This window comes from Rattus norvegicus, chromosome 15 (genome assembly GCF_036323735.1).
Source record: "Rattus norvegicus strain BN/NHsdMcwi chromosome 15, GRCr8, whole genome shotgun sequence".
NCBI classification, from domain to species: domain Eukaryota; kingdom Metazoa; phylum Chordata; class Mammalia; order Rodentia; family Muridae; genus Rattus; species Rattus norvegicus.
Window position 1 is genome coordinate 33,335,021 of NC_086033.1, and position 20,085 is coordinate 33,355,105.

At 49.8% G+C, this 20,085-nt stretch overlaps 2 protein-coding genes across 10 annotated transcripts; one reads left to right on the forward strand and one right to left on the reverse strand.

Annotated features, from left to right (window-relative positions):
- Window positions 1–269: 269 nt before the first annotated feature.
- Window positions 270–14,533, forward strand: Khnyn (KH and NYN domain containing). 7 transcript variants are annotated; one of them, XR_010057844.1, is made up of 9 exons: window positions 812–943; window positions 1,035–1,254; window positions 1,723–2,885; window positions 3,018–3,148; window positions 3,225–3,321; window positions 9,782–9,889; window positions 10,078–10,179; window positions 10,601–13,503; window positions 13,995–14,533. XR_010057844.1 is itself a non-coding variant. In NM_001427600.1 (8 exons), the coding sequence occupies exons 2-8, from the start codon at window positions 1,054–1,056 to the stop codon at window positions 10,848–10,850; spliced, it is 2,052 nt and encodes a 683-aa protein (NP_001414529.1). In that variant the 5' UTR covers window positions 270–422; window positions 1,035–1,053; the 3' UTR covers window positions 10,851–14,533. The 7 variants fall into 7 exon arrangements, 3 of the variants coding, with proteins under 3 accessions (NP_001414529.1, XP_063130620.1, XP_063130621.1); NM_001427600.1 differs by lacking the exon at window positions 812–943 and adding an exon at window positions 270–422 and having other exon boundaries at window positions 10,601–14,533; XR_010057845.1 differs by lacking the exon at window positions 13,995–14,533 and having other exon boundaries at window positions 9,782–9,949; window positions 10,601–10,627.
- Window positions 13,037–15,872, reverse strand: Sdr39u1 (short chain dehydrogenase/reductase family 39U, member 1). Of its 3 annotated transcripts, none has more exons than XM_006251994.5 (6): window positions 15,682–15,794; window positions 15,489–15,595; window positions 15,265–15,402; window positions 14,917–15,038; window positions 14,010–14,153; window positions 13,037–13,761 (listed from the first exon to the last, which is right to left on the reverse strand). In XM_006251994.5, exons 3-6 carry the CDS (start codon window positions 15,366–15,368, stop codon window positions 13,349–13,351), a joined length of 783 nt encoding a protein of 260 aa, XP_006252056.1. In that variant the 5' UTR covers window positions 15,369–15,402; window positions 15,489–15,595; window positions 15,682–15,794; the 3' UTR covers window positions 13,037–13,348. The 3 variants fall into 3 exon arrangements, with proteins under 3 accessions (XP_006252056.1, NP_001386513.1, NP_001101848.1); NM_001399584.1 differs by lacking the exon at window positions 15,682–15,794 and adding an exon at window positions 15,851–15,872 and having other exon boundaries at window positions 13,039–13,761; window positions 15,320–15,402; NM_001108378.2 differs by having other exon boundaries at window positions 13,039–13,761; window positions 15,320–15,402; window positions 15,687–15,842.
- Between the last annotated feature and the right edge of the window lie 4,213 nt (window positions 15,873–20,085).

The window sequence follows — 20,085 nt, forward strand, 5'->3', positions numbered from 1 at the left end:
CTTCAACTGTGCAGAATACGCAAGGACCCCAGGAATAAGAGGCGAACGTGAGAGTTGGCAGGAGGCGTTGGGGGTGGGGTGAGTGTTGGTGACCCGGTAGGCCGCGCAGGGGATGTGGAGGGCGGGTCGCTCGGCTGCAGGACAGCAGGCGGAGCCCGGGAGGAGGCGCGCAGCCTTGCCCTGAGCCCAGGCCAGTGCAGCCCTGGCGGGGGAGGAGTCGAGCTGACTCCGCCCCGGGCCGGAAAGTGACTCCAAACCCACTACGCGGTGTTGACGAGAGAAGTCTAGGTTGGGGGAAGGACCCGAGAAGGCCCTCCTAGGTTCGGGCTCCCATCCCCAGACCCCTGGGGCGCGGGAGAAGCGCGCCCGTTCCCCCACCCTGCGAGCACCTAGAAGAGAGGGCGAAACTCTCGGCTTTGGCGGTAGGCGCGCCGCTTCCCGGCGCTTGGGAGCTGAAGGCCTCGGCGGGAGGGTGGTCGGGCTGGGGGCGGCCACCGCAGGCTGTGGGAGGGCGGGCTGTGCCCTGGCCCCGGGCGGGAGGCAGTGAACAACCTGGATGGGGGGGCGGAGGTGGGAGTGGCTAGTGAAGGAATAAGGCAGACAGGGGCAACACCCCCACCCCAGGACTATACATAGCCTCTGGCGCGTATTCATTTCCCAAGAGGCCTTCCTCTATTCAAAAAATTCGAGACTTCTGTGCTCTGGGACTCTTTCCTCATCCACTCACTTCTTGTGATCCTCAGAATGAGCTGGAGGCCCGCTAACCCTTCCCCTCTCAGGGCGGTGGTCACCAGTTTCCTCTGGCCCGTCGCCCATCCCAGATAGCCTTGTTTATGAAGGACTTACTCTCAGGGAGAGGCCTGTGTACAGATAATTTTCTATCTTCTCTACCCGCAAGGTGGACTTGCTACCTCCTGGGGCTGTTTACCAGTTCTGTAACTAGGTGCGACCTGTTGATTGTTGGATGTATGCCGCGTGATTAGGATTTGGGTTGAACGGAGACAGAAACTTTGAGATTGCCTCTGCCCTTCCAGGACTCCACAGGTAGAAGCCATGTCTATTTGGGGGTTTGCCTCCCCGACTCCCGACCGCTTTGCGGTGTCTGCGGAGGCCGAGGACAAGGTTCGGGAACAGCAGGCTCGCTTGGAGCGTATCTTCAGCGTAGGAATGAGCGTCCTCTCCAAAGACTGCCCAGAGAACCCTCACATCTGGTTACAGCTTGAGGGCCCCAAGGAGAACATCTGCAGAGCCAAGGTGAACTCTTCCTTTCCAGGGCTTTCCTTTTAGTACGCTGCCCCTCCCCTAGAGGAGGGGCTGGGGAGTGCCTCTTGGCTATCTTATTGGCTGCCTCTGTCCTGAGCTTTGAGGCACTATGTCGTTCTTTTTATTTAGAATTTTGGTTTCACTTCTGTTATGATGGCCTAGGTTCTGTTGGCATTTAGAAACAAATCACTTCATGCTCTCGGGGAAATCCCCACTGTACAGGTGGGCCTTGCCAAGGAATTCCCTGGGGTTGAGAGGGGGCTGGCCACCCCAAACCCTTGGACCCAAGGACATTAGGCTCCACCACTTGACAGCCCTCTGGTCTGTTCTTAAATGTCCATGTCTAAGTGTGAATAGTAACAGTATCTACTTAGATGGTGTAATGGCTTGGAGCTCAGGGAGAACAGTGAATCTGAAGGGATGGCTTCTAGAAGTTTCCTCTCTGACCTTCCCATCTAGGAATACCTGAAGGGGCTCTGCAGTCCAGAACTGCAGAGTGAAATCCGCTACCCACCCAGACTGCACTGCATCTTTGTGGGAGCCCAAGGCTTCTTCCTTGACTGCCTGGCCTGGAGCACTTCTGCCCACCTGGTGCCTCTGGTTCCTGGCTCTCTGATGATCAGTGGCCTAACTGAGGCGTTTGTGATGGCCCAAAGCCGGGTGGAGGAGTTAGCACAACGACTGAGCTGGGGCCTTCTGCCACTGTCTTGTCCCGGAGCCCTTGACAATGGCAGAGTGCTGAGAGACTTCTCTGCCCTGCTACAGACTAGGGAGGATGCCTACACAGAGGCCCTGCTGCAGCTGCCCCTGGCCGTGCAGGAGGAGCTCCTGAGCCTGGTGCAGGAGGCTTCTAGAGGGCAGGGTCCACAAACACTGCCCTCTCATGAGGTGGGGAGCCCAGGCATGTTGAGTTCTCAGTATCAGGGAGTCAGGGCTCCCTTGAGTGAAGATAGGGAATCCCTGGCCACTGGAGTGGCAGGGTTGGGAAAGTCTCAGGCAGTGAGAGGACCCAGTCATGCTGTGGAGAAAGAGGGAAGGAAACAGGATGCTGTCAGGGACATGGGTTCAGGATGGAAGGAGCCGTCTGGGGAAGAGGTCTGTGAGACAGGAGTTGCTTTTAGGTCACAGCTAGCAGGTGGAGGAGCAGAGGAAGTAGCACCCTTAAAAGGAAGGGCCTTCGGGAAACAGGAGGTTCCTCAACAAAGAGGAGGGTTTGGTGTTCAGGGTGAACCTTCTGGTGCCCATGTGCCTTGTCAGAGGGCAGCTCCAACCCGGGGAGCCTCTCTCCTCCAGCGGCTCCATAATGGGAACACCTCGCCTCTGAGAGTACCTAGCCCTCCGCCGGCGCCGGAACCCCCTTGGCCCTGTGGAGACCGAGACCGAGACCGAGATCGAGATCGAGATCGAGATCGAGATCGGGGAGACAGGGGAGACAAGCAGCAGGCTGGGGCTCGAGGCCGAGGGTCTCCATGGAAACGAGGCACTCGTGGTGGCAACTTGGTGACTGGCACACAGCGTTTCCAGGAAGCCTTGCAGGATCCTTTCACCCTGTGCCTTGCCAATGTGCCTGGCCAGCCAGATCTCCGCCATGTTGTCATTGATGGCAGCAACGTGGCCATGGTGTAAGTAGCCGGTGGGACTGAGGTCCGTGGAGGGTGGGTAAGACAGACCTCTTCGTCTGTTCTGCAGGCAGCTGCTGAGGGGCTGATGCTGCGGCCTCTCTGGGTCCTGAGCGCTGACCCTTTCTGTTGCAGGCACGGCCTCCAGCACTACTTCTCAAGTCGGGGCATTGCTCTTGCTGTGCAGTACTTCTGGGACCGTGGCCACCGTGACATAACCGTCTTTGTGCCTCAGTGGCGCTTCAGTAAGGATTCCAAGGTCAGAGGTAAGTTGGGTCTGGTCATCTGTGTCCTAGTGAGGCTGGGTCCACCTTGAGAACCCTGTTGTATCTTGTTCTGCAGAGAGTCACTTCCTGCAGAAGCTGTACTCCCTGAGTCTGTTGTCCCTGACACCCTCCCGAGTGATGGATGGCAAGAGGATTTCTTCTTACGATGACAGGTAGTTGTGGCCCCGTGGTTTGATATTTAAGGTGTCTGGTGGGATTTGGAGTAGGACGGAGTTGCTCCTAACCTCTGGAGTGGAGTTGGTTTCCACGGGACAGATGACAGGGGTGGGTAGCCCAGCTCTGCAGGTGAGAGGAGCCGGGCTGTACACCGAGATTGCTTACCTTCTCACTGCTCACCTCGTGCTTGTATGAAGCGCTTTATTGTCTGCAGATACTGGGCACCTGAGCTCTGCAAAAGCTGGTGGCATAAATAGGTGACAGAACCCCCAAATGCAGAACAGTTGTTTGAACATTCTGGGAAAGGGGGAGCAAACCTTTAAAGTAAGTAGAACGCAGGAACACAATCTTTGAACGGTAGGAGCGTTTGGAACAGGGTATGGTGAGAGGCCACCAGGCTCAGGATGGAAGGGACTGTTGGAATCCCAGCCCCAGGTTTCCTTAGTGATCTGCTTTCTCCGTGGCCTCGACCCTAACTCTTAGTGAATCAAATCAACCTCTTTGTCTCAGGACCCTTCTCCATTCATTCACCCTTCTTGTGAATGTCAAAGGAGGCTAAGTTACGTGCTTGCCTGTTCCTGGTGCTAAGCAGGAGTCCAGTGAGGTTCCCTCTTAACATTGCATGGGCCCAGTTAAATGTGGCATGAAGCTGGGTGTGGTAGTCACTCCTGTTGTCCCAGCACATGAGAGACTGAAGCAGGATAGTTAGTCCCTATCAATTTGAAGCCAGCATGAGCTACAGAGTATGTTCCAGGCTAGCCTGGACAACAAGGTGAGACCCTGTCTCAGTGCACTAAGAAAAAAATAAAGGCAAGAAGTGGTGTGTAATACCATCTCTGTTTATAGAGGTAGAGGCAGAAGCCAAGTGGTTAACTCCCTTGGCAATAAAAATTAGAATTTAAGGTTACCATTTAGGCAAAGTCAAATATAGGGTTTGTTCCTGCCATACTCGCACACGTGGTGTGGAAATACATGCGTTTAAGGCTAATCGGCTATTTTAAAACCTTCGTAAAGTTTACGTTCTATTTCACGTGTAGTGGTGTTTTGCCTGCGTGCATGGGTGTGCACTGTGAGCGTGCCTGGTGCCCAGAGTCCCGAAAGGGTGTTGGAGCTTCTGGAGCTGGAGTTCCAGGCTGTTGTAAGTTGCCTGATGTGGATGCTGGGAACCAAATGCAGGGCTTTGCTGCACAGCTGGTGCTCGTTCTTAACCTTTGGGCCATCTCTCTGGCTCGATTTAAAATCTTTTAATAGCTGTAAATACTTATTCCTTTAGACATTCATTCAGTTTTTAAAAATTAGTTTCCAAGTCACAGTGGTTATCTCAGTTTATTTTCCTATAATGGTAATAAAATACTCTGACAGGAGAGACTTCCGGGGCCGGAGGAATGGAATGGCTAAGGGGTAAAAGTGCTTGCTGCTCTTTCAGGGGACCGAGCGGCTTGTTTCCCAGCACTCACACCGTGCAGCTCACACAGCTAAATGGACTTTGTGAGCCCGCAGTGTGTATGTGCAGACACATACAACCGGACTTGGATCGCTGGGCCCAAATGGTAAAAGGAGTGGACTGACCTCTGCAAGTTGTTCTCTGATCTTCACATTCTCATTGTGTCACGTGTGTATGCACACACACACACACACACACACACACACACACGCACACACACACACACACACACACACTGTGCACACACACACACACACACCACACAAATTTAAAAAGCAACTTTAAGGGTCGGAGAGCTAGCTCAGTGGTTAAGAGCACTGACAGCTCTTCCAGAGGTCCTGAGTTCAATTCCCAGCAACCACATGGTGGCTCACAGCTATCTGTAATGGGATCTGATGCCCTCCTCTGGTGTGTCTGAAGATAGCTACGGTATAATGCATAAAATGAATGACTCTTAAAAAGCAAAAAGCAACCTTAAGGAGGATAATTTCAGCTCTCAGCTTCAGCTTTTGTCAGTTTCAGGTTCTGTCCATCATAGGTGGGAAGTCACTGTAACAGGAACTTAAGGGTCACATCACATCCATGGTCAGGAAGAGAGAGCAATGAATGCATACATGATAGTGCTCAGCTTGCTTCCTCATAGGATCCAGAATCTGCTGCCTAGGGAATGGTGTCACTCACAGTGGATTGATCTTTCCACTCTAATTAGCGACCTTCTTACAGACCACCTGATCTAGACGGTCCCTCTCTGTGAATGCTTCTCAGGTGATTCCAGGTTGTGTTAAGTTGACAGTTAAATCTAAGCAGCAGAATGATTGTATGTTTTAGCTTTCCAGATGTTTAGCTTTTACCACTTAGAAGTAAACAGTATTGTACAACAGGTACTTCACTTTCTTTGTGTCCCAGTTAGGTTTCTATGCTGTGATACATGCCATGATCCTAGGAAGCTTGGGGAGGAAGGGTTTTATTTCATCTTAAACTTTCAGGCAATTGTCACCCTGATTGGCGTTCAGGGCGGGGACCCGGAGGCAGGGATTGGTACAGAGACTGCAGGGGATGCTACTTACTGGCTTGCTCAGCTGATTTCCTTTTCTTTTCTTTTCTTTTTTTTTTGGTTCTTTTTTTCGGAGCTGGGGACCGAACCCAGGGCCTTGCGCTTCCTAGGTAAGCGCTCTACCACTGAGCTAAATCCCCAGCCTTATTTATTTTTATATGAGTACACTGTAGCTGTCTTCAGACACACCAGAAGAGGGCATCAGATCCCATTACAGATGGTTGTGAGCCACCATGCGTTGCTGGGAATTGAACTCAGGATCTCTGGAAGAGCAGTCAGTGCTCTTAACTGCTGAGCCACCTCTCCAGCTCGTCAGCTGGCTTTTTTTATATCACCCAGGGACACCTGCCTAGATGGGCACTGCCCACCATGGGCTGGTCCTTCTTTTATCAATTAGCAATCAAGAAAATGTCCCATAAACTTGCCTACAGGCAATCTGATGAATCATTTTTCTCAACTGAGGGTCCTCCTTCTAAATAATTATATTGTGTCAAGTTAGAAAAAAAAACGCAAAACAAAAAACCCCCAAACCCAACCAGGACACTCCCGCTGGGCCTGGTGTTTTTTGGACAGGATCTCATTGTGAAGCCCTCGGCTGGACTGGTGCTTCATCTGTGTAGCCCAGGTTGGCTTTGAGCTTGTGGTAATCCTCCTGCTTCTGCCTCCTGAGCGCTGCTATTTTGTTCTGGGTCTAGGTTTCTGTTTACCTAAGACAGTCAGCTGTTGTCCACATCAGCTTTGTAACAGAATTGACACTGGAGGCTGAGTCAGTTTTAATGCTCAGTTACGTAGAACCTGGGGGGTACATGATGTAAACTTGGGAAATCGGTGCAGCGAAGCACAACAGGGCCTAGGGAATGAGTGCCGCAGAGCAGGATGCATCTTCACACGAAAGCAGTGAACTGCTTAACTAGAAAGGGCCTCTTGTTTATGTCACAGAGCATGGCATCCCTTAGCTTGCTTCCCAAACGCCTGTCCTACCTGTTCCTGTTCCTGGTCTTCTCTGTACCACAGTGCTTTTCAGGTACTGACCACCCACTTCTAACTTGGAGACTTGGAGAAAGAACTCTGGGGCTGGAGTTGGTCCAGGATCCTCTGTAAATCAAGCACTTCAGGACCTGGGGGTAGGGAGCCCTATTGTGACTGTGTTTTACAGGAAGGAAGGGTTGCTCATTGAGAAGGATGTGGGCTGGATCACTTTGGTTTTAAAAGTCTAAAGTCTACCCACCACCTTGTGAATGTTATTGTGGATGCAGAGTTACTAAAACGGGACCTGGGTATGGTGGCAAATATCTTTAATGCCAGCACTTGGGAGGTAGAGGCAGAGGCAGGAAGATGAGGAATTTGAGGTTAGCTTCAGCCATTCAGTGAGTTGGAGGCAAGCCTGGGCTATGTAACCTCCTGTCTCAAAATAAAACAAAATAGAACAAGAGGATTACTAAAGTGGGCTTCAGGTGTCTTTATTAAAATTTTGGGTTTGGAGAGATGGCTCAGTGGTTAGGTGCACTGGCTGATCTTTTAGAGGTTCTGAGTTCGGGCTGGAGAGATGGCTCAGCGGTTAAGAGCACCCGACTACTCTTCCAGAGGTCCTGAGTTCAATTCCCAGCAACCACATGGTGGCTCACAACCATCTGTAAAGAGACCCGATGCCCTCTTCTGGTGTGTCTGAAGTCAGCTATAGTGTACTTATATATAATAAATGAATAAAATCTTAAAAAAAAAATTTAGAGGTTCTGAGTTCAATTCCCAGCAGTCACATAGCAGTTCACAATCTTATGCCCTCTTCTGGTCTGTGGGCACACATGCAGACAGACAAAGCACCTGAAAAAACCAACCTCCCCCCAAAAAACCCAAAACAACAACAACAAAATCATCAAAAAAATCAAAAGAAACTCTTAGAAACCATAACAAAAAATTTTGAAGTTTTATTTTTCTATTTATTTTTTGAGATAAGGTCTCCCAAATGTAGGCTGGCTTCAGGCTCAGTGAGTAACTGGGGATGACCTTGAACTCATTCCCTTGTCTTCACCTTCTGAATGTGGCAGTTGCTGGTGTATGTTACCAGGCCCTGTTCATGTGGTGCTGGAGACAGAACCGAGGGCCTCATGCATGCCAGCTGGGCACTCCACCAAGCAAGCCTTAGTGCCGGAAAGCAAGCTCCTTGGGTGCCTTTCACTAAGGGCTTAGGATGCATTCGGAGACGGAGGGAATAGTTTGAGAAACTGAAGTCAGAGAGCAGAGCATGTGTTAAGAGTATAATCTGGGGGCTGGGGATTTAGCTCAGTGGTAGAGCGCTTACCTAGGAAGCGCAAGGCCCTGGGTTCGGTCCCCAGCTCCGAAAAAAAGAACCAAAAAAAAAAAAAAAAGAGTATAATCTGATCATTCACCTTAGCTAGAGTTGAGGGCACTTGAGGGAATCCAGAGAGAGAGAGAGAGAGAGAGAGAGAGAGAGAGAGAGAGAGAGTGTGTGTGTGTGTGTGTGTGTGTGTGTGTGTGAGGGGGTAGAGTTGGGGGCGAACTGGAAGGGTGACGTGGCGCCCCTTAGCTGCCAGGCCTGGACCTGCGGCCTTTAGTCAAGGTTTTTCACTTGGGCTGGGTTGGCTGAAGGGTGGGTGTGGGAGAGCTGTGAAGGGGAGAGCAGGCGAGACTGGCAGACTGTGGGTAGTTAGGTAAGGTAGATGAATTAATTGGTTGAAGGCTGGGCAGTAGTCTTAGTTTTAATGTCTGACTTATTAAAGTGATTGTGGCCCTCGGAAAGAAGGCAGTGTGGAAGTTCTGCAGTGGAAGGCTTTTCAGAGATAAATGCAGGTTTGTGAGTAACGTGGGAGAGAGAGCTAGATTGTACTGGTTCTTAGTGTCCAGTGAAGGCCGTGGTGAATGGTGCTGTTGGGAGACACCTTAACTGCCTTGGGTTCTTCACTGTTTCTCCTCTAACCTTGGGTCTCTGTCTAGTTAGTCACGGGTAGCTGGATGATGCTGAGAGAGAAGCTGACTATGGAGGCACAGGCTGTGTGTGATCTTAGCTACTTGGGGGGCCGAGGTAGGAATGATTGAGAGTTCAAAGCCTGCTAGGGCTACAGAGCAAATTCAAGGCTAGACTGAGTAACTTAGTAAAATCCTGTCTCTGATTTTTTTTTTTTTTGTTTGTCTTTGAGACAGGTTCTCTATGTAGCCCTGGCTGTCCTGGAACTATGTAGGCCAGGCTGGCTTAGAACTCACAGAGATTCACCTACCTCTGCCTCCTGGGTGCTGGGATTAAAGGTGTGCACCATCATATCCTGCCTGTCTCCCTGCTCTGCCCAAACCTGATGATCTCTATCTCTTATCTCTGTCTGTCTGTCTATCATCTATGTATCTATCTATCTTACCTGTCTGTCTGCCTATCATCTGTCTGTCTATCTGTCTGTCCATCTATCCATTTATCTCTAACCTGTATCTATGTATCTATTATCTGTCATCTGTCTGTCTGTCTATATGTACATATGTATCATTCATCTGTTTATCTGTTGGTCATCTACTTTTTTTTTGGTTCTTTTTTTCGGAGCTGGGGACCGAACCCAGGGCCTTGCGCTTCCTAGGCAAGCGCTCTACCACTGAGCTAAATCCCCAGCCCCTGTTGGTCATCTACTTATCTATCTTTTCTATGTATCTATCATCTATATCATCTATGTATCTATCTACCTATCGTCTATCTATATCTATTTATGTATCTGTTCACCATCTATCTGTCTATCACCTACCTATCTACTTGCCTACCTACTATCTCAGTGGTAAAGCACTTGCCTAGGATGCATGAGACTCTGGGCTCAATTCCCAAGAAGCCTTCCTCACCCTTCTGCAGTTGAGTGAATGAGTTGGGAGACTATTTCCATCACCAGAAGTGGGTCACAGGCACTGTTAGCTTACTGTGGGGTCTGTCCTTGGAGAACCCCAGAACAGTGTCTGTGTTTTGAGACAGGTTCATGGTGAAGCTGGCTGAAGAGACTGATGGGATCATTGTCTCCAATGACCAGTTCCGGGATCTGGCTGAGGAGTCTGACAAGTGGATGGCGATCATCAGAGAGCGGTGAGAGAATAGGGCACCAGCTCAGACCTTTCTCTAAACCAGCTCTTCTCTGGCCACTGGGTGAGAATCTTGGGAAAGGGCTTGAAGATACCTCAAAGGATGATAGCCAGTAGCTCCTGGTGGTGTTGATCTCAGACGCCTGGGAGGGAGGCGAGGTCATCTCTGTGACTTCCTCTTTCCTCCTGTAGCCTTCTGCCCTTCACCTTTGTGGGGAACCTCTTCATGGTCCCAGATGATCCACTGGGGCGAAATGGCCCCACCCTGGATGAGTTTCTGAAGAAGCCGGTCAGGTAACGCCCCTACTTCTGCAGGCAGTCTGTAGATCTGCTGCTCTTTGAAGGATTGGGGGCATGGATGGAGTGTCACAGTTTGGGTCTATCCTTTAAAATCTCCCCAGGGAGTCCTGACGGGCCTTTGTACTGGGCAGAAGAATTTTTATTTCATTTCTCTTCTGCTCAGTGTGTTTGATGGAGCCAACTGGGGGTGGTTGATGTAGTGATAGCTGGTCGTACCCCATGCCCTCCCTTGGCTCATTAATAAGTGATTAAATAAGGACATCTCATTAGGGTTCTGTCTTCCTATGGGGTCAATACTGCCTCTCAGTGGCCTGCTTAGGAAACCTCGTAAGTTCATCTACAGCTAGAAAGAGGTGCCTGGAGGCTCAGTTTTTCCTCCAGAGTGCTTATCAGTCTTATTCTGCCTTTTTTCCAGGAAGCAGGGCTCCTCTAAGTCTCAGCAGCCCTCCAAAGGTCCCACAGAACATGGTCATCAGCAGCAGGGGAAGGAAGTGGAGAAGGGCAGTGGTGGCATTCGGAAGACCCGGGAGACAGAGCGGCTCCGGCGCCAGCTGCTTGAAGTGTTTTGGGGTCAGGACCACAAGGTGGACTTCATCCTGCAGCGGGAACCATACTGCCGGGATATTAATCAACTTTCTGAGGCCCTGCTGAGTCTCAACTTCTGAGCCTTTCTGCCCTGCATAGCTGCTACCCTACTAGAATCAGCCTCCCCCAGCCCAGCCTCCTCACTTATGGTCCCTCTGCTGTTCAGACTATGACCTAGACTCATTCTAAAATGGCGTTTCAGCCAGACAAAGTACCAGAGAAGAGAATTTGAGTGTGGGAATACTCTTGCCTGAGGTACTTTAAGGACAGATCCTTAAAGTGACTCAACGTGAGGGAGGAGTGCAGCCAGCATTCCTTCAGACACACGAGGGTACAACTCGTACCCTCGTGAGGTTTTGATCAGACTCCACTCCTCAACTTTGTCTTAACAGAGGGTTTCTGTAGGGTGCAGAGGCTGTTCCTGGAGATGGAGACTGTGGCTTCATTACCAAGTTACTTGGTTGGAGGCTAGGGTAGCCTGGAGGGGACACAAAGGGTAAGCCGAGAAAGAAAGCGCCCTCTGGCTGCCCCTCTGAGTGGCTAGGATAGGCTGAGCTGTACCCTCGTGTGTCTGAAGGAATGCTGGCTCCTGGAGGGGTCACAGCGCTATGTGCACTGTTGTAGTGGGACAGCTGAGAGGCAGAAGGTAGAGGCGGGCAGGCTTCCAGTCTCAGTTGTGCCTTGGTTGTGACCTTGACGGAGTTGCTTGGCCTTTACTTCGGGCATAAAAATAACTTTGAGGGAAACGAGAACAGAGAAGGCGGCTCCCGTGAGGAACTGTGTACATGGATCATGGCTCAGGTGTGGCTGCCTGTGGCTGCACAGGCTCCCTAACCAAAACTTCACTTTCAGAGGTGTCCACTGTCTATACCCTCGATTTTCACGCTGGGTTTTCCGTAGAACATGCCCTGTAATGGCTGCATTCCTTTCCAGCAACCTTCAAAACGCGTTAACAGAATAGTCAAGGTAGGGTTGACGGATGCGTTACTTCAGTACTCTCAGGGCTCCTCTAAATGGCAGCTGGTCAAGTGTTTCAAGTGTTTACAGATCGACGAGGCCCCGGTTAAATCCTCTTTCTGGTGTTGGGCCTAGTCACCAAACCCATGACGTCATGATTCGCAGTGCTTAATGAGACCTATCTAATATTTTCTTTATGAAAGACAGGATTCATTCGGCAAAGACACACTGCTGCATATCGGGTGTCTGGGAAGTGGAGCTGAAGCCTCAGGATTGAAAGATACCTGATTGGTTACAGACCAACTCCACTGACCTATCGTGACACCCTGTTTACATTCGAATTCCCACACGTCATTGTTTTCTCTCTGAACTCTTTCTGTGCCAGGGAATTTACTATCAACAAGGTGGCACATTCCTTATGTGGACCTGTTAATCAGTTTTTCTCTAGTGTAGTCTAACATGCTTTTCTGTTTTACTTTTATCTTCCCCAGGAATAATTCAGAGCTGGTTAACTTTTTAGAGGCTAGGGTCAGATAGAGGTATAAAAAGGTGAGGCAGGTGCCCCTGGGTTCATGTAGTAAGTCCCCCAATTAATTAGATGGTTTCCTGACTCTGACTTACTCCAGGAGACACAGAGAGTTGACTGTGTGGCCCTTTGGGTCCCAGTGTCCTTGTTTTGTTGGGCAATTTTCAGTTCACGCAAGGTGAGGTGTTGGAGACAAGTTGATCAGGGAAATGACAAGGGAAGAGAAGAGAGTGGTCTGGACTGGGCACTGGTAGAACTGCTCTTTAAGTTTGTGATTGGTGTCTTGCTCTTTTTGCCTGCCATGATGGTGGGTGTACAGGGGGCTGGGATTATCTTCCCTTTTATGCTATGGGGCCTGGAAGGCTGAATGTTCCCAAGAAGATGAGAGACGAAGCCTAGGTTTATAGAGGGACAGCGACTCTGTCTTACTGCAGTATGACAAGCTGGAACCTGGATGTGTTTATTAATTCATGGCCGTTTGGTGAATGCTGAAGGCTAACTAACCTACAGGGCCTTTCCTCTCCACTTTGGCTGGCATCCTCTGAACAGGTGGTCAGGTGACGCCAGAACTCACTGGAAATAGATTTTTATATATATTATCTTTAATCTCTGTTATAACCTCATGTCTCCCCAGTTCGTTTGGGAAGAGAGACCATGAAAGGAAAGGATGAGGAGAGAGGTAAAATGTTCAGGACCCCGTTTAGGGAGAAGAGCCAGGTAGAGGAATAGTTCTAAAGATAATTCCAGGGGAGTACAAACCAAAGAGACAGCTGAAGCCAGTGGTCTACAGACACAGTCTACCTTTATTGCCACAACTGTAGAACTTTGTCTACATAGCATGTAGGAGAACCAGGGCAACAATGTGACACAGAAGCCACAAGAAGTTGAGGAGGTTAAGGTTAGAATGAGATTAGATCCTTGAGACTGGAGTTTCTTGGAGAGAGGTGGATCAACAGAACATGGGAAGAAAGGGGAGAGAGAGAGAGTCTAAGAGCCAGATGGCTTCTGATCTCAGTCAAGTACAGCAATCACCTGACTCACTTCTCAGAATGCAGGAACAGGCCCCACCTCCTGCCTTGGGGCTCCCTTCTCTACTTAGGTTACAACATCCTTTAAGGCAGCTCCTAACTCTGGGAAGGAATACTGGTAGCCCGTGGCCAGTGTCCTCCGGGGGACCACTTTCTGGCCTTCCAACAGCATGATGGCACGCTCTCGTCCAAAGATTGCTTGTACCACAGCGCTGGGGACAGGTATGAAGGCTGGGCGGCCCAGGGCAGCACCCAAGGCCTGGGCAAAATCGGCATTGGTAGTTGTAGATGCTGGAGCTACTCCATTCAGGACTCCTTGGACGTGGTTTGCCTCAAGGGCATGATTCAGAATTCCTGCCAGGTCACTAATGTGTATCCAGGGGAAGAACTGGTGACCTGAACCAATGGGGCCTCCTAGGCCCAGGCGGAAGGGCAGAAGCATGTGGCCGATGGCACCGCCCCTGCGGCCCAGCACAACCCCTAAAGCAGACAGAAGGGTGGTAAAGGAAGGTTGTTTAGTCCTTGGAGAGCTGCACTATAATTTCTCTTCTCCCTTCCTCACAGCCTTCCCATGTGCACTTGGGAGTGGGCAGAGTTGAGGGCTGTGGATCTTCCTGGGGCTTTCCCTTTGTGTTAGCTAAAGTGATGGTGTCCTCTCACTGCAAACTCACCCCTCCTCAGCCCAGAAATCTTCTACTTTGCTTGGTTCCCAGGCCCTTGGTCCTCACCTGAACGTACCACGACCTGGCGTGTAGACTCTCCAGGAAGCCTGGCTGCTGCTTCCCATTTGGTTACCAGGTTGGAGAAAAAGTCAAAATCCCCTCCTGGGCTGTCTTCATCATACTCCTCAGTCAGGCTTGGCTGGTAGTAAGCTGTCACAGAAGGGCACTCATTTGCTCTGGCGGTCCCTGGCCTGCTGGGCCCTTCAGTGAAAGGCTCCTTAGCCTCAGGCTCCTTGGCCCTTTGGGTTTCCACAGGAGAAGAAAACCATAACTGTTTCCCCCCTTGAGCTTCTCCATGTGTTCATGCCTGAAAGTGTAGCTATTGGCTCTCAGGCTGCGTCCAGAGGCTGCCAGCTTGTAGTGGGTGGAGACAGATGTAGGTGCTAAGCTGCTTGAGCTCCACCATTCTTGACATCTGTGACTTTTTGGCAAGTTACTTCTCTGTGTGCAAACTCTGCATCTTCAATATGGGAGTAACTGTACCTACCTCAAAGTTGTTGCAAGGATTAAATGATATGTATAAAATGGTACAGTGGCTACTGCTTTTATTTTAATTGTTTGGTCTCAAAGGAGACACAGCAAAGGGAACTCTTCAAAAAGAACTGCAGTGCAGAAGGCGAGGGTCTTGGGAGTGGGGAGCTGTCATCAGCACTAGGACCCACACCACCCCTCTTTTTCTGAGGGCTTCCAGTAAAGGCTTTCTAGCCAAGTACACCCTCGCCCCCTCACACTCTGTCTTTCCACACTGAAAATACAGATCTGGGTCAGGAGAAACCTGCATGGCTGGAGGCCTAGGCAGCTACACTGGAAAGGACCCATGCTCTGGGTGCTACAGGCCCCAAGGGCTTGAACTACTTGCTCTGTTCTCCCTGGCTCCCTGGTAATGTAAGAGGTTGGTGATTTGGGGGCATACCTACACCTGTGACTAGTATCCAGGCCTGAGGTGGTTGTGCAGCTTCCGTGATGGCTTTAGCTAGCAAGTGGGTGGTATCCAGGCGGCTGGTAAGAACCTCCTTTTGGAAGGTTTCATTCCATCTGCAGAGAAGATGAAGGAAAAAGCAGTACAGATATGCAACTAACCCGTGTCCTCCCTCCTCATCCAACTCGCCTCCCAGTCGGCCAGGTGTCCTCCCCCCACCCCAATAGTCATGGACCGTATCTCTTCATCCGCAACACTGTGTTTTATTAGACACGGATATATAACAGGCTCGGAAGGCTTAAGGGGCATTTGCACGGTGTATGTCTACCATGCACAGCTCACAGGCGTTGACCCTCTCCCCCTGCGCAGGGGCTATCAGCTTTGTGGCCCTGTTGACCTTCGCAGAGGGTTGAGGATGTTCTCTCCAGCCAGGTTGATGACAACATCACAGAGGGGCAGCCCCGACCTGCTGAGCTCAGTCTGTGGGAGAAAGTACAGTGCCTGCTGGTACTGACCTTCCCGCGCGCAAACTGCCCTCCCACCCACCTTCCAGAAGCTGGACCTACCCACGTAATTCGATCCGGGCCAGGCTGTCTGGAGACCAACTTAACTTCGTGGCCCTTGGTTTTCAGTAGCTGTGTTAGGGCTGTCCCAATGAATCCCGTCCCGCCACCTGATGGGAGAGCACAAACTGTTTACTCAGGGGGGAGGAGGCAGGTCATCTGATGGTCCCTTTGGGTGACATCAGGCCTCTTCTACCTCACCCCGCGATGCAGAGGTGACACAGGTCATGGGGTTTCACAGATTCAGCTTTTGGGGCTGGGAAGCCAAGGCTAGGTTGCCTGCTTAGGAGATTGAAACCTGTGGGCCTGTTTTTCCAGCTCTGGGAGGCAGCCTAAGCCGCCCGCAACTCTCAGCCCTCCCTCACCTACAAGCACCCGCATAGTGACGGGGAGCTAGCACGCCTGCGCGAGATTTAAATACCGGACGCGACTACGCGTCTCACCTCACGCGAATTTCAGTAGGTGCACCCTCCCCGACCCGGAAGGAGTTGTAGTAATAGCGAAGGACTATAAGTTTCTCTGGGAAGAGAGGTGGATGATGCAAAGGAGATGGAGTGCAGGAAGGATCCGCTCTTAAAGAAACCAGCACAACTCTAGACCGCAAAGCGCTGGGCGCTTGTCCAGTATCGGGGCGGCCGCACCGTGGAATTCGTATTCGTCTTCTTTTCTCACTGTTCTGCCTCCTCCTGCCAGGACTCGAAGGTGCCAGGGTTTCTTCTCCACTTGATGTGCGCACGCTTGTCCTTGCTTCCTCAGTTAAGGGTCTCATAAGCGTGCGATCCACCCTCTGCTTCCCAGTTCATCCATCTCCGGGCTCCGGGAACACATATTTCACCAAGTCTAATGCCCAGGTGTAGATCATTTTGATTGATCGCCCAGCCAAAGTCAGTGTCCTTTCTTCCTTCCTTTTAGAAACGATAGGTTTTTCTCTACTGCCGGTGAAATGAGCCAATTCAAACCAGATCAGATCATATTAAAGGCAGTTTTATTGGGAAGCTGGTCTCGGCGAGTTCTCTGGCCCTAAAGAATGAGGCCAAGGGACTCGCCATGGGGAGGAGTGGGGAAGAGGAGAAAAAGAGAAAGGGCGCAAGTACAGAGAGAAAGTGGGGGGTGGGGGGAGGGAAGGAGAGGGAGAGAGAGCAGGAGCGCAAAACGTCTGGATTATATAGTGAAAAGCCTCTGGGGCAAGGGAAGCCCAGCTTCTGGGCTGGAAACTTCAAGGTTAGGGGCAAGGTATGTCAGGTAGGGACTGAGGATGCTGGGAGAATCTGGAGGCCAAGCCTGCTTTGTAAATACTTAAAAATGTAAAGTATGTGCCTCAGGCCTCAGTCAACCCCTTGCCCCTGGTCTAAAACCAAACAGGAAATGCTGCCTTTTTAGCTTCAGTGGAAACCACACTGTCTTCTGGGACTTTTAAGAACCAGTTTAGTTTGGCGTCAGCTGCTTGCTCTGCTGTCTTTAAATCCTTAAACTGTAGACAGTTGTTTCTAGCTGGATCCCAGGGTCCTCTTTTCACACTTTATGCTCCCTGTCTTGCTTGCCTCTCCCACTTCTTCTTCTGGGGCTCGTCTTTACCCTCATGAATGCTGGAGAGCGCATGTGTGGAAATAGTATTGCTTTATCGCCCCCCACCTTAATTTTTGGGACAAGGTCTCACTGAACCTGGGGCTCACAATCGGTTTAACTGGCTGGCCAGCGAGCCTGGGGCTTCTGCTGTGCTGGCTGAGATTTCAGGGACGGCTTTATATATACACAGTGTTTCACGTAGGTGGTAGAGCTCAGAATTCAGGTCCCCCAGATGTCTGCAGCAAGGAGTCTACCCGCCGAGCCATGTCAGGTCTCTGTTTCCAGACGCTATCATCCCTGGCTGCCCACAACCTTATGTTGTGAATTTAGTCACTAAGTTTTCATAGAAGCCCCAAATCTATGCAATTCAGGACCTCTGAGTTCCTGACTCCCATAAAAACCTCTCTAGATATCTCATTAAAAAAAAAAAAAAAAAAAAAAAAAGAAAACGTAGGGGCTGGAGAGATGCTGCTCAGTGGTTAAGAGCACTGACCATATGGTGGTTCATAACCAGCTGTAATGCCGTCTGAATGCCCTTTTTGTGTCCGAAGACATCTACAGTGTACTCCTATAAAATAAATCTTTTTAAAAAATTAAAATAAAAATCTAGAAGATAAAATAGTTTTGCTTTAAAAAATGTGTATGGTTGTTTTGCCAGCGTGTATGCCTCTGCCCCACGTGGATGTCTGGTGTCCTCTGAGGCCAGAAGAGGGTGTGGGATACCAGGACCTGGAATTATCTGGCACTCCAGCCCAGGTCCTCTGGGAGTATCAAGTGTTCTTAACTATCGAACTGTCTCTCCAGTGCCTCTAGATCTCTGGTTGCCTGAAATGCAGTTGATTTCATATATTAAACACCTCTCAGATCTGTTTCTGCATCTGCTAACTACGACCTTCATTCCAGTTATTCTCGTCTAAATTCCTGTACTCTTTCCTAAGTACAGGCATCTTGATTTTGAGTTTTTTCTGTACCTACACACTGGAAGCAGAATAGTCATTGAAATAACGTGACAAAAACACTGTGTCATGTGTAATATGTTCGAAGAAACCCTGCAAGTGCAGAATTACTAAGTCAGATAAAACATAAACACCGTCCACCCCTGCTTAAAGGCACTGCCAAGTTATTTAGAAAACTAAAGGGATCTCTAGAGAAAAAAAAGTATGGCTTCGCCGGATCCTCTGCTAAAGATGTGTTGCTTGGCCAAACTTCAGCTTTTGAGTCTTCTTTTAGGTTCGTCTGTGTATTTCCTTATAGAACTCAGCCAAATCTGTGAGGATAGGGACATCCTTTCCCACTGAGGCCAGACAAGGCAACCCAGCTAGAAGAACATATTTGTGTACAGGCTTTTGGGATAGCTCTGCTCCAGTTGTTTGGGACCCACATGAAGACCAAGCTGCACATCCGCTACACATGTGCAGGGAGGTCTAGGTCCAGCCTGTGTATGCTCTTTAGTTGGTGTTCAGTCTCTGAGAGCCCTAAGGGTCCAGGCTAGTTGGGTCTGTTGGTCTTCATGTGGAGTTCCTATCCCCTTAGGGCTGCAATCCTTTCTACTATACTTCCATAAGAGTTCCCAAGATCCATCCACTGTTTGGCTGTGGGTGTCTACATCTGAGTCAGCTGCTGGGTGGAGCCTCTCAGAGGGCAGCCTTGCTGGACTCCTGTCTGCAAGCATAACAGAGTTTCATTAGTAGTGTTAGGGATTGGTGCTTGTCCACGGGATGGGTCTCAAGTTGGGCCAGTTATTGGTTGGCCGTTCCATCAGTCTCTGTTCCATACCTGATCTTGGCATTTTTTGTAGACAGGGTAAATTTTGGGTCAAAAGTTTTGTGGGTAGGTTGGTGTCCCTATTGCTCTACCAGGGTTCCTGCCTGGCCACAGGAGGCAGACTCCCTAGGCTCCATATTCTCAATGATCAGGACACCCCCATTGATTCTTGGGCACCTCCCTTATCCAAGGTCTCTGTCTCTTCCTGAAGATGTCCCTTGTCTCCCCCCATCAGTTGTAGATTTCTATTCATTCTCATGGCCATCCCCCCTGTCCCTCCCCACAACCAACCCTGAATCTCCCCACTCCCCTCCCCATTCTCTCTCCCACCCAGTTCCCTCTCTCCATCTGACTTCCATGACCATTCCATTTCCCCTTTCAAATGAGACCAAAGCATCCTCACTTGTGCCCTCCATCCTGTCAGCCTCCTTGGGTCTGTAGAATGTAGCATGGACATCCTATATTTTACGAATAATATCCACTTATAAGTGAGTAGATACCATCCATGTCCTTTTGGGACTGGGTTACCTCACTCAGGATGATATTCTCAAGACCCATCCATTTGCCTGCAAAACTCATGATGTCTGTTTTTCACAGCTGAATTGTATTCATTGTGTAGACGTGCCAAATTTCTTTACCCATTCTTCAGTTGAGGGACATTTAGAGTAACTCCCTTTTTGATAATTTGGTTATCCTCCATAGCCAGCTTGGTTTTCATCCTTTACCTCCCTCTAGGTGGAGTCTGGCCATCTTGATTTGTTTGTGTATACAAGCTACCTTTCTCATTGCTGTGAGCATTGCGACCTAAGAGAGGAAGTGGTTCTTTTGGCTCACAGTTTGAGGGTACCAGTCCATCATGGCATGAAAGGCCAGAGTTGGAGGTGTCTAGTCAGGAGACAGATGAATGTGGGTATGAAGATTATTTTTTCCATTGTGTTCAGTTTGGGACTCTGGCGTATGGGACAGTGCCGCCCACAGTCAGGGTGAGTCTTTCCTTTTCCGCTAAACTTCTCTGGAAATGCCCTCATAGACACACTCAAATGTATGTCTCCTAGGCAATGTCAAATCTAGCCAAGTTGACAGTGAAGATTAACCAACATACTTGTCTTCCACAAAGCCTGTTGGGTTGGCTTAATCAGAATTCCATGTACCCTGCTATTTCCTCACAGTTAACAGTGTTAAATAGAAAAAGAAAGTTACAGAAGTATTTATACCACAATTCTGTTTAAATATTAAGAGCAATCCAAATTAAGGTATTTTTAATAAATAG